Source organism: Thunnus albacares, chromosome 19 (genome assembly GCF_914725855.1).
Source record: "Thunnus albacares chromosome 19, fThuAlb1.1, whole genome shotgun sequence".
Taxonomy (NCBI): Eukaryota; Metazoa; Chordata; class Actinopteri; order Scombriformes; family Scombridae; genus Thunnus; species Thunnus albacares.
The window spans coordinates 6,659,344-6,673,873 of NC_058124.1; the positions used below are offsets into that span (position 1 = coordinate 6,659,344).

Here is a 14,530-nt window from a genome sequence, read left to right on the forward strand (position 1 = left end):
AAGTCCTCATGGTTTCAACAGATTGTGGTGAAGATGCATTTTTAAAAAGGATGGTAGATTACAGTCTAAGGCCATGGCCTGGGGCCAGGATTATGTACAAAGGGCTGGTTACTCATTATAATTGGCCTTTAAAACCAAAACTTCTCATTTTTTCATTATTTCTCTTTGGCTGGTGAGATTCATTTGGCACACACACAACATGGATTCTACACAGTAAACAGTTGGAGGGGTGAAGAGCACACTAGGGAAAGATTGTGAATCTTTGTCTAGAGTTTGGATTTGCTGTATTTGCTCCTGGATAGGCTTATGTGGAAACTCCACATAAGTCCTCCATCATATCTAAGGTATGACTTGTGGGAATATGGAGATTCAGCTAGTAGAACATTTGGGAATCTTTGGAAGGCATGGAGAGCAGGTGGCAGGGATGTATAGATTTAGTGAATATTTATAAGACTGTGGGAGATGAAGAAACTACAAAGTTGTTATACAGGACAAATACTATATGTAAACAGATCCTATAATCAGTGCTTGTAAAACAAGAACATAATCTGGCAGTATTTTGTACATATAAGGCATCCTTTATAAAATGTAAGATGTAATTGATTGTTTTACTAATGGCTATGTATTCATTTACACATGCTTAATAGAATGGATTCTTACAGCAATCCATCTGCAGTTGTAAATGTTAATAAGTTGCTCTGCATCTGCAATTTTTCCAGAAGATAAGTGGTCAAACAGTTCATTGGAGGGGTCTTCCTAATCATTATAGAGCTATAAGACAAAGCAAGTGTTGTACTGAAGGAGTATTTTCTGCAAGTTTTCCTTATTAATAGCTTTAAACAACCTATAAACCTTATAAACAGGGATGTCATATAAGAAAGTGATACCAAAAATCCTTAAAAATGAGGATTTTAACTAAGAATTGCATTTTGCTCTTTTGTGATTTTTCTACATTATTAAAGAGTTTGCAGCAGAGAGAGGAAAGAGAGGTCATGAAAAATGTAATGACATTTGGTTCCTGACCCCCCAGGTTTCAGTTTCAGTTTGCTGCTATTTTAGCCAACGGTATATATCCAATGGAATTGTGAATGTATATACAGTAAATGCCTATATTTATTGATAATAGAAAACATTTTTAATAATGCTTTCATTACTTATGGATTTCGTCTCTACTTAATAAAGTAGTTATTCCTGTTTGTATAATGTCACTTGTGAAGCAAAAGAAGATGCTACAGTTTTCAATTTCAGGAAATACAGATAAAAAAAGAAGATATGATTGAGTGCTGCTGTACGGTGAGCTAGTTAAAATGACTAAAGTACAACCTAAAAGTATCTGTTCGCAATATTGAGTGGCAAATGTGTAATCAGTACGCTTGTAAAAAATAACCTGACACCCATATGGTTTGTTACACAGAACCATCTGAGAAGTTGTCCTTGGAAACTGTTTAGAAAAGGGCAGGAACATTCAAAAAAAAAAAAAACTTGACAAGTGATTGGATGAACCATCTGTCTATCACTGTCTGGCAGCTGGATTTGTGATGCTGATTGGTCCAAACCACCGGTGGTTCGTACACAAGCGCATAACTTGAAGCCTGACAAGACGGATTCTTGCATGATCTCACGAATCCAGCTGCCTCGCAAGGTAATATAAAACACAAAAACTGTCAAAACAACAAAGAGAAGATACAGATACAAAAGCATGACTTACAATTTCTCGACAAAGTTCCTTACATGTCTCCTCTGTGCACTTACACGATGTATAGCCAATCACTTGTTTAACATGCATATTTTAAGAGATATTGATGGTTCATTCTAGGTGTGCATATATAATTCATTTACATATTCATATATATAATTCACCACCTCCAAAGGCTCCTTGTTCTTATTGACAGAATGGATTTGTCTTTGACTGGGTATGACTTTGTGCCTGCTGCTGGAGCTAAATCCCCGAGCTCTCCTTTGTCTCCTCACGAGACAGCATCTAATGAAACATTTAAATATTTATGTGTTGAAACTTGTTTACCTCCCTCTGTCTGGTGTACTGTAGGGTGGATGAGGGGGAAAGCTGACTCTCACTCTGTTCTCTTTGAGCAATGTCCTTTCTCTCTTGTTTCACTCCTTCTCTCACTTATCAGAGTTGGTGAATAAATGAAGGTGAAGACAAAAGAGAGGAGCATTTTCAAAGACCAAGGTCAGACAAATGAAGCCATACATTATTTTTATTATTGTTTTCTGTCACTGCCTCACAATCCACCTTTTCCGTATGAATTAAAAAACAACTGATTGTGGTTCACAGGTTGTTTCTGAAATGAGACGCGAAGATAAAAGTGAAGGAGTGTGCACACACTCGCACATGTATGCACGCCGTGTAGTGGTCTTAGATGTTCATTTCCCAAACGGTGTCAATGACAAGGCCAAATCAATGCTTAAAATATAAATATCAGTTTGTGTACTGAAGGAAAAGGAAGTGGAAGATTTTTTTCAGGGGTTTCTCATGTCATCGTCTTGGCTGTTGATGAGGAGTCAAAAAGTTGCATGCTGAGGGTGTTTTGCAGCCCAGACGAAACTGAATCACTGCTAAATGATCCAAGAAAAGCACTGATTTTGTCACATGTGACTGACATTACGAGCCTGAGAAGAATGCAAAATACTGCAGTCCTCTCCTCCTTCCTACCATAGCATTTTTATAATGCCCCCTTAGAAAAAAAATCCATATAAAAGCAAAAGCACAAACATTAAGGAAATGCACTCCAAATCCAGAAACACAGTAATTACCACAACAGGTACAAGAGAGCGAACACAAAGATGAGAAAGAATTTGCTCCAATTATTGAAATTCTATGAATACTAAAACACACATAAAAGGAAAAACACACACGAAAATTGCTACAAAACAAACTGATACACTTGAGGTGCTCCAGACCGCTATGGGCGATCATAAAGCTGTGGGTTTAGACTTAGCTGTGGAAAAGACATTGTTGTTTTACTGTAAAATATTCAGAGATGAAAAGAGTAGTAGAACATTTCATATTTGATGAATATGTACAGTAGTAGAATTTAAAACATTTTCATTTTTTTGGACACTGATTGTTGATTTATCTAGAGGTTCAAGTTCCCTCTGGGCTGTCGCCACATGACCTTAATAACAGGACTAAACAAGCACAAAATGAAGCTCCTCAATTTGAATTTTAATAGAATATTGAGTGGAATGTGGATCTAACAAATCCCAGACTGGATTTTAAATCCACAGTCAGTGCACCTGTACAGTAGCCTGTATAAAGCTCAGTGAAATGCAGAGAATACTCACTTTTTTATAATGGATGATGTTACAATGGGTGATTATTTAAAAAAAAAGACTATAACCATATGCTTCCGCAGTTTATATTTTCAAATTATTTGTGATGTTTCCCTCAAAATTAAACTGGGCACACACAGTGAGGCATCAGATGTCTGTCAATCATTTATCTGTCATTTATTACATGCACATGTGTTCATGCCACACTGACCGTTTCACACTCTTGCAGCTCATATTGCAACAATCATAACTAAAACTAATTAAAGCGATGGAAAATAGTCATCATTCTTCTCAGCCATTACAGTGGAAAATCAGAATTTGCAAGGATTCTTGGTGCTTCCCTGCCAACAACTGTCGATCAGTAGAATAGTGTGAAACTAGTTGCTTAAAATGGCTAAAATAAGCTAATAAGTCTTCACAGCACAGCAATGGTCAAAATCTCCACAGGGTACCTTTTAATGTTTGTGTTGTGTTTGTTGTCTGTGTGTGGGTTTGGATTTGCAACATTTTAAGTTGGAGTATATTTCTCTCAAAGGATAGGTGTCAGATTTTTTTCAAGTCTATCTCAATACAATACTCACATGCCATGTTTTTAAAAGAGATATTGGTTGTTCGCTTTAATCATTACTTCTATTCAAACTTGATTCGTCTAATTCAGCTGCTAAAGCCGAACTTTTGCACAGAACAAGGACTGTAGATTTTGCTAGAATGTCTTATATTATAGTTTTGCCGAGAAGGAATCTCCTGAGGGCTAGAATAATATATAATATTATATAATGGTTGCGCTTTTACACTTCAAAGTGTTGTTGTATCTTTTGCATTTCTGGATTTTTGGTCTTCTTTGTGTTTGGTCCTTGAGGGCCACCGTATTAATGTTGTAATGGATACCCTTTGATATCGCATTTAACAGTTAAATGGCATTTTTATGTTGGCGAGGCTCTATGTATTATTCAATGTCAGCTTGTATACTTGTATGCAAATGTATGTACATGAGATGCTAAAATGCTGCTTGTTATCACTTCCATGTGAAGTGCATGAATTGCTACAAAGTGGACGGGTACATCTGATGGCATAGAATACGTTCAATTTACATCTGCTTTGGTCTTTATGGTCTCTGAAAGCAGAGACTGGGTCTGTAGGCAAACGGACTTTTGCGTTATTTTTATTATATTATTCTTTTTACATTATTGTTAGTAATAATGTGCTCACTATCTTAATTATGATTTAATTCTTTATTTGTATAAATCTAAGATGACTGAAATGAAGTAAAGCTGGTGAGTTAGCAGGTGGACGTCATACAGCTGAAGTTGTTAAAACTCACTGCTCCGTCTTTACTGCCACTCCAGGATCTACCTGTGGGCTTTCTTCATGGTTGACCATATTGAGGTTTATTTCCTGTTTTTGCTTTTGCTGGTTTTAATGAAACGGTAAATAGCTTCATTTACACATTACGCTTTACATTGTTTTTCTGCTGCTCACTCACCCATTCACTGACACACTCATGCACTGATAGTGAGAATTGGCCTTTATAAATGGTAGCGTCATTGATTCATACAGTGCAATTTACCACATAGACCACAAGCCACACAGGGTGGTAGCTTGCACCAGCAACCATCAAGAACAATTTGAGGTTTCAGTATCTTGCCTAAAGACACTTCAACATGCAGACAGGGGGAGTCAGGGATCGAACCACCAACCTTCTGATAAGCCACAATTATGTGTATCCACAACATGAATCAGACTCCTCACATCAAAATAAATATATAAATGTTCTTATGAACCTTGAAATATGGTCCCATTTTGTTACTGAGACTGGGTATATGAGCTGCAAACAGAATACAAGTGTCAATCAAGGCTGAAAATGAATGGAACACAGAATTGGCCTTTATTAATGGTAGCTTCCTTGAGGCAGAAAAGCATATTCGTCATACAGTGCAATTTACCGCAGAAACCACAAGCCACTGCAAATGGGTAGAGCTGAAAATGTGCAGTTGATTGGATTTCTGCAGGTAATGAGAGCAACTTGTCAGGAAAGGCATGTGAAAAACAGTGATCCCTATAAACCCCCCAAAACCAATAGAGGAGCCAGCATTGGTGAAGAAGTCAAGGGCAACTGCTTTTTTCTTGATTGTAATTCTTTTAAAAAGGAAATAAAAACATTTTTTCAGTCTAGCATTCTCTAGCATTCATTTACCAGGGCCATAGTGTTGTTTTTCTTATACTGTATATATGTATATGTATGAATGTATAGTTTTCTTTGTATATAAATATATTTGCCTCTTTGTTTTATTGTTTTATTAACCTAAAAAGCACTTTTAATTGCTATTGTATGAAATGGTGCCTGATCTGGCAATAAATCTTGCAGAATAATGAACATGGCAACATTAAGGTGGCAAATAAATTCAAATGTAGGTTAAAGATACGTAAAGACTCGGCATGTAACATAAAGTGTTGAGCAAACTCAATACTTAGTAACACTTGCTTAATTGTTTTTAAGTAACAAGTAGGGAATACTTTTTGAAATTCAATAACAACATCACTGTTACTAATCCCAGTAGTACTGTTACAACAACATTTTGTGGGTTGGCCTGTTTGCTGTTTTACATGATGGGATGGTTGATATCAGTTTAATCTCTGTGAGTTTAGCGAACAGACTGTCCGAGACATGCTAGTTTAGCACAGGAAGTAGAGGTGTGTGGATGCAGATAGTCTCCACTAATATGTGGAATATGAATTCTGGTAACTCCAAAGTTGTCTTAGTTACATGTCTGTTATGTCTTAGCTGGTTTGCTAATGTTAGCCACTGGATAGCCTACATTCAAGAATCACCAGGGCTTTGTTTGACATTGGAGGGTGGAGACCTGCGAGCAGTCACTAAGGGCTAAGCTAGCTGTTGGTGGTCGGTAAATGCGTCCAAACTGAAGGCTAACTGCTTGTTAAACCACAGTACCTCACTTTCCATTTCTACATGTTAAATACAGAAGATGTGACGCATGTGTGGAGTCGGTGGGGTTGTTGTTGGCACACACAGTATGTCAGAGCTGAGAATTGTGAATGAAAGAAATGTAATGAATAATGTAACTAATTACTTTTTCTGGTGAGTAATTAGTAAAATAATGTAATTCCTTTTTTTCAATGAGTAATAAGTAATTGCATTTTTCAAGTAACCTGCCCAACATTGATACATTTTTTGATATGCTGTAGCTTTTCCTCAATAGAGATGCTTTTATGAAGTGTTAATATTAAAAGGTGCTTGACTGTACTTCTATGTAATTTCTGTATTTTTTTTTTTTCAGAATGTTGTCAGGCCATTTTGGAAAATACAGGAAATTACACACAAACTGAAGCAGATGTAGATGAATCTGAGTGGATACATTGGATGGTATATGTGTAACACATAATGATGATATATGACTGTGTAAGTGGATCTGACGATGAATTTTCTTTGAAGAGACACAGTGAACCTACTGTGTATGTATGTGTGTGTGTGTGTGTGTGTGTATATCCTCACACACGGTGAGGCTAATGTGTCCAGACACCTTGCGGGTCCCAAAGTGACTCTTGCAGTAACAGATCAATCAGGGCTGGCTGAGTAGACAAGCTCCCCACGCCTCCATTGTGATACCATTATCTTCCATTTAGGAAGGAAAAGTCATATTGATTCTTGCCATTATGTCACTGCAAATTTGGCTCTATTTTGCTCTTTCCAAGTTCTCTGCTTTCCTGAGAGGCAAAGCTGAAAGCTATGGAACTTAGAAGAGTTTGTACACAAATAAATGGCTAAATGGCTTTAAGTGGCACAAAAATGTTTGAAGGTATAACAACACTGATCATAATATTGAAGATGATACTGTATGTACTGTATGTACAAGGCCACTACCCAGGAACCAGATTTTTTTTCATTGTGTAAAGATAACAGAGCCAGAACATAGCAGGAATGTTGATAAGAATCCTTTACATTTAGTTATTGAAGAGTTGTAAGATTCAAGATGTACTGAGCAGGATATTGTGCAGCTGAAAAATAATATATAGTATTTTATCATCAAAAACATAACTCTAACAGCAACTATAACACAAAACTTCACTGGAATTATCGTTATTATTACTGGTATTGTGGTTGTTGTTCATTATAACTGGGTAGCAAGCAAGGGTTGTCCTTTATAGACTTAAACAAATCATATAATAGATTATGCCCAAGTTAATTTTTGATAGTTACAATAACCTGCCACCAATGAGCATTTCATTTTTATGTCTCAATTTATCCAGATTATCTATTTACTAGTATTCTTATATACTATATAATGCAAGCTACAAGCATTTTCCCACCATTATTTATGTCAACAGATTCAAAACTCTGTTTAAAACATGACATCTTTAATGATGCAGCAAACTGATACAGTGACTGAGAGTAAACACCACTGCGGAAACAACGAGAGTGAGGGGGTCTGGACCAGCTTTCACTGTCATTTACTTCTCTCAATATCTGCAAGTTTATTTTTGATGTTTTGCCGCTGGCCTAAAAATCCCTCTAATAATGACCAGTTGCTGCCAGCTGTTATGGAAGGTGAAGATCAGATATTCTGAGGGGTTATTAGTTATTCTGAAAAGGCAAAATGTTTAAACTTTTGAGACAAACTATCAGTATCATTTTTCCAGTGAAAATCAGACATATGTTTCCAATGCTTACAATGCTTTTGGACAAACTACATTTGTCTAGTGCTAATTGTTACAGATTTATCGGCAATATGCTTAAATCAGCTGATGAAATCGCCCTGCTGATACGGTATATTGGTCGGGCTCTAAAGGCCTCACTGAACGCATTATTGACACACGTTATTCGATGCTCCTGTGGCGCACTGCGGACATCAGATTTGAAATGCCAACACCACAGAACCAACATAGGTTTGTCCTGTTCTTTGTATTTACTGCTGCATGAGTTGGATGCAATAAATGAATGAAAAGGAAAGAAAATACAGAGGAAGAAAACAAAACTAAGAGTGTCTGTAAATCATCTGTTGAGTGTTTGATGGTTATTTATTTGTCCTTTAGAATGTATCTGCCATGAAACAATCAGATAATAACGTTTTATTTCTCTCATTCACTCTACCGCTGCTCGCTCTCCTGGCTCAACCACCGCCGAGCTCTCTCTCTCTCTCTCTCTCTCTCTCTCTCTCTCTCTCTCTTGCTGGCTTGTGCTCTCAGCTTGCTCGCTCTATCTCTCTTTTTCAGCTGAAGAAAACACAGCTTTGGTTGCTGGGTCCTCATATGACGTTCCAAAATTGAAACAAGGTCATAGTAGGGGGGGTCAAGGTAGTTTGATACGCCTCATAAACCTTTTGGTGCACGTTTGGCCATTTGAAACAATAGGTGTACTTTAAAACGCATGTGTCAGACGCTGTCAGTGCATTTGGGCCATTAAAGATAAGAAATAAAAAAAAGAAAAAAAGAGAGACAGCAACACAAGCAATGAGATGAATACTCACACTGAGGACCTTTTGACAGAATGTTTCTATTGATTAGCAATTTGTAAACAGCGGCAGTGCTTTTATCAAAATTTACAGTGGCCTCTGCACAGTAGAGTTTGGATTAGCGAAGAATGGAGACTGCAGTTGACCTGGAAAAGTGATGGAGGGCAGCTGTGTTGCCACAGAGGGGGGGTGGAGTAGGAGGATAAAGACGGAACAGAGAGACAAAGGTGGCGTTGAGGTTATACCGTACTTGCAGTACTGTAGGGACAGCGAAAGCCTCTCATAAACTGAAGAATACTGAACACTCCTACTGAAGTAGAATGATTACAGTAGTCATTGATTATTAGACCATTGCCAGTGAGTGAACTACAGCTGCTGCTTATTGTTCTCACTGCACAGCCACAAGGACACAACCTGCATACTGCTAACTAACATTACACACATCTTATGGTACTTAATTACAACATTGTAACTGATATGTAATTAATGGCCATAAGATACTGTATTTATAGCTTTGAATAGTGTCATCACAGCAAAGTAGGTAGCTGTGAACAGAGATACTGTATACTGTACTATTTTATATGTGAAATAAAGGTGTTATATGTAAAGATTTATCAATTAACCTTTAGCTGGACAGAGTGCTTTGAAACGTTTTATATTGTGTTTTCTTAGGAAATTCAACATAGATTTTGTTTTACAGAACAAAAAAAGGATGAGGCTACTGTTATTTTAACATAAGAATATATACATATACAGTATATTTAATGCAGCAATAAAAATAAATTAATCAAATTATGTACCAGCAGACTGTGTTGGCATGAGTGTGTTGCTACAGGTAGATGAAAATTCAACAGTCAACATTCAGTTAGGTGCATCTTTGGATTTTTGGTCCAATAAAAACTTGTTATACATAAAACGTGTAGCTCAATATTTTCATTTGCATTTGCACAGTAACAGTGCATTCAATCACATGTATCTCTATCTGTTAGAATCTCACAAACAGGTTAAGGTACATACAGTAAATAAATCAAGTGACAGGAGTGATGCATGTGTTTCTGTGCATGTGCTTCTCTGTCCAAAATGTTTGTACTATATAATAGTTAAAGATGTAAGCAAAGCAGGGAGGGCCAGCAGGGGACGGACTGGTGAACCGGGATGCAGCTCCTGGACCGAGCAACAGCTGGCGTCACCCCAGCATGTACACAACATGTTTAGCATTGCTAATCACTTTAAATAGTCACATTTGAGAACCAAACATGACTAGTTTGATTGTTTGGATGACCTGAGTGCAGCATGGTCCTTACCTTTATGAAGTCATCTTGAGTGGAGGAGTTTTCATTTGAGATCCAGAAAACAACATGCTTTCTATGACTCATCATCATTGTGTAAAAAGTTTTTCGCAGGCATCAAGATTTTGAATATTACCATTCATTTCACATTATTCATGTTTAAACATACTACCTTGAACACCGTTAATTGAAATAATTTCATCTTTATTCTGCTAGAACATTATGCAGCTATAGAGATGTTGGTGGTGAGTCAAATGAATGAATGGGCATATCAGGCAAGTGGGCCCAGCTGTGTACCTGAATGGAAGGTCATGAAAGCAGCTCCATGAATCACCTCAGCAGGGTTAGCCTGCCACAGATCCCCATGATTTATCCCTAGCAGGAGAGACCAGCCATGAGAGGAGGTCAGATGCATATAATATGCAGCCGAGTACGCACATACAGTGTATTCACCTGTATCTGCCTGTGCAGCGGGCACACACAAACGTGAAGCCACGTGCCCTCAAGAATGCCTAACTGCACACACGTGCAAACATACAGACAAACACACACAAATGTGGCTCTCACCCCCAAGGTCATTAGCGGCCCAGCTATCCCCCTTGTTTGCTCATAACCAAGACAAACTGCCAACAAAAGGCTGATAAGCAACACTATCCATCTTTAGGGGCGTTTGGCGGTGCTAGTTGATTTAAATGGGTGCTAAGCAGTTGCAGAGGACAAGGTGGGGGTGAGGTGACTCTAAGCTGAGGACTGGGGAAAAGAAGGTGATAATGCGATTCCGCAGGAATTCCCTTGCATGGTGTCAATTGGATTAGATGCAAAACCAGAACGAAGGGAGCATTATTCGAATTTGCACACTGGATCTGATATTTTTTTACAGTTTCTTTTGACTTCTATAAGCTCTAACCCTGTCTTTTATTATACGGACCAAAAAGTAAGAGTATAAGTTTGGGCATTTTATATACCTATTGATATTTTTCTCTAATTGCTTTAAGGTAATATGTTTCAAAATTACGATTCACACTTTGTTCTCCCACGGATTATACACTAGGTGTACAGTTTTTACAGTAATGCTTTTGTACTTAGTAATTTCCAGATCTAATAAATAAAACAATGTATTAAAAATGCATCAATATGTTTTTTTCTTATGGGTATGTCTTTATGAAGATGCCTATTCACACATCTGGCAGACAATGAGCAACAATGAAAATCATTTATATGGCGTGGTGTTTCTGGCCACCTGACGAATGTAAGTACAATAATAATTCAGTCTCCACCAACTCCTGAGAAAAATATCTGTCTCTTTAGGTAACAAATGCTCTACTGTGCTACTACACCAGCTAGATGCTAACTTTGTCTGTCTACCATATTGTGCTGGCTAGATAGTATACAGCAGGTTTGTCAGAGCTTTCTTCCTTCATAAAAACATTTCCTGCTACAGCTGGAAATGAGGTTGATGAAACAAACAGTAAATGTGCAGGCAGAGAGAAAAACATGAGTGGAATGATGGTAAAACACTCCGTAGAGCTGAGGGGAAATGAGTTGGGTGATAATTCTTTGTGGGTTTATCACCACAAGCAACACCTTCCACATTACATGTTGTCATTTCACCCACTTTTTTGTACAACAATACTGATTTGTGCAGCTTTAAAGATAACGAATATCTTGATTCCAGTGTTGTGCAACTAAAGCAATAGTTTTATTTGTAATTCTGCAGAAATTATTTTAAGTAATAATGCACAGTATTTCAGATAAATTATTACGTCACTCTTTTTAAACTATTAAAGTAAACATAAGTGAATGTATATGAAAATCAGTAACACTAGTCCAAAGATGTTTGATACAGTAAAACTACAATTCATCGATGCATAGATTTCACACACTATATTCCTGTTGATATTTGGATATTTGACATCCCAATATACATTTGTTTTGACAAAAACAGGTAGATTTTTCAGGGGATTTCCTTCCTCACTGTCTTCTTAGTGTATGAAGTTTCTTTTTTCTTTTTGCAAAACACCACCCGCTGAAGAAGACTACAAGAATGAACATTCACACTCAAATATCAATTGATTTATGCAAATATTTTAATTCAGGTGTAAACAGGTGATGAATCATGTCACTCACAAGCAAAATTGTAGCATTGTCTCCCAAAGATACTATTTACAGAAAACAAATCTGCAACAACGCTCCAAAATAGAAGTGGATTTGAAGGATAGGACAGCTCAGAGCAGCATGTAATGAGCTTTACATATTAATTGGTTAAATCCAGTCACAGTGCATCTGTGCGTTTAACTTCCCCATCAGGTTTCTTCTTGTGGTTCTCACCGTAGCTCAGGACATTTCTCCACTCTATTTTGAAGATTTCCAGTCCGTTTGACACCATGCGGGCATGCAACTAGACAAAATATGCAATATGGGAAAAATATCAAACAGGTAATTAATTTATTTAACTGTCTCCTATGTCACTGCACTGCTTACCTGCTGTAAAACCTGCTGTTGAATCTCCTTGCTGTTCATGTCAGCCACAGACCAAATCTTAATCTTCCATATTGTTTGTTTTGTCACCTCTGTGACATGAAACACATAACACACAAAAAGTAAAAACATGAGCATTTTACATGCTAATAGAAACATGCAGTGTTTTTATGTATTCACCTTTGAAACAGAAGAAAGGTATCGTCAATTCACTCTTTGCACTTGTCCATTTCCCAGAGTTAGCGGAAAAGGCTCCAAAGAAGTGATTTGACAAGCGCTTATTAGGTTGGTCAGTGTCCCAGTTAGTGAAGGTGGAGGTGCTGTTGTCAGACCAGAAGGCCCAGGGTTCTCTGTAGAGGCCGATCCATGCCGACCTAACCTTTGATTCCTTCAAAGTGAGTTGGATGTTGTCATTCTCCTCTTTGTTTCTTATGCTGGCCAGGTCTCCGTGGTGCTCCCTGCAGTAGGCCTGAGCCACCGACCAGATTTGTTTCTTCCTCACTAAGACATAACTTGTGGTACTGTTGGCTTTGAAAAAATTTGAGACAGAAGCGAGTGTTAAAACAGATGCATAATGACAACCATTCTCCTTTATAAATGCAGGATAATTAATGTTTATTCATACCATCATAACAGACAAAAGAACAGGAGCTATTACAGGGTAGATCGTTCGATTGCATTTTTTTATTAAACGCTACACAGTACTGATTTGCGTCTTTATTGTTTGGTTGGCCTTGAAACCAGGTTGTAAACTCAGCCGCTCTGTCAACATAAAATTCCTTGTCCTCCATTGACCACCTCCAACTATTAATGTCATCATAAAGCCCTATCCATATAGATCCATCACTTTTGCCTCTTTTGTTTGCAAGAGTCAGAAGTCTTTGGTTGTCGTTGTTGTTGTCGATGGTGGCCAGGTCAGTGAATCTCTCTCTGCAGTAAGTCTGAGCATCAGTCCAGCTCTTTTCCAGGTCCACGTAGTGGTATTCTCTGCTGAAGTAGGCAGAGAGAGTGGACAGCCCTGACAAGACATATTAAACAAGAGCTTTTTTATTCTATTTTTATTAGAAATATGGCAGATTTTTAAAAGGGAAACATTTACGTACTATTAGAATGATTTCAGATTACACAGATCTGAATGCTCATTTATCATGCAACTTAGTCCTACTCACAGGGAAAGGTGAGAGTAAACCTTCAGAACAACTTTCAGGAGATCACATGATTGATCACATCTATGCTCAGAGGAGGAATAGTCAATCAGACATACAAGCAAGTGTCTGTCAATCAAACAGATAAGTTCTTAACCTATAAAAAGGGGAAAATAGTACCACAATGTCAAGTGCAGACAAGATGATTGGAAAGTGATTGCAAACAAAATCACTGCCAGATTTATCCTTGCTTGCAACACTACAGAATGCAAAAAAGAAATGTTGTAACATCCTATCAAAGGTGCATGTGGAGACAACACACATTTGAAAACAGCAGTAAGCTAAAACTACCCAATTCAGAATGTTGAATGTTGATTCAGATTATGTGTTGTTCATCATGACCAATAATTTATTGTACAGCCACTTCAAAACATGTTTTAGAACAGCTCCCAACCTTTTATCCAGTAATTTGCTAGAAAAAGGGTACAAGTTTTAAAAATAAACCTCATTTTGTGTAGCAGAAATATGTTTTTCTGGTTTGTGCCCTGTCAACCATCTTGAGACTCTGGGTCCTAACCCCCAGGATGGGAACCACTGTCAGATGTGTCTGACTCTGTGCTGCAGCCAGTTCCTGAAAAGCTACTCTTAACCATCCTTTGGAGCTTTTTTTTTTAAAGTCAAAATAAATTCAATAAATAGCTTAGTAAATAGTGAAGTGACTTTTATCTTTTACTTAAGCCCAAATTTTCACTTTTAACAGTAAATATAGGCCCTGGAATAAAAAAGAAAAAATCTTTCTCTGGGTAGGTATTTTCTCTAATCATGACTACACATCACATCATCACTTGAACTGAGC

General features: G+C 37.5%; 1 protein-coding gene across 1 annotated transcript; it reads right to left on the reverse strand.

Moving 5' to 3' along the window:
• Positions 1-12,205: 12,205 nt before the first annotated feature.
• On the reverse strand, positions 12,206-14,327 carry LOC122970295 (secretory phospholipase A2 receptor-like). Its single transcript, XM_044336423.1, has 5 exons — positions 14,252-14,327; positions 13,377-13,547; positions 12,710-13,057; positions 12,533-12,621; positions 12,206-12,449 (listed from the first exon to the last, which is right to left on the reverse strand). Exons 1-5 carry the CDS (start codon positions 14,325-14,327, stop codon positions 12,324-12,326), a joined length of 810 nt encoding a protein of 269 aa, XP_044192358.1. The 3' UTR covers positions 12,206-12,323.
• Between the last annotated feature and the right edge of the window lie 203 nt (positions 14,328-14,530).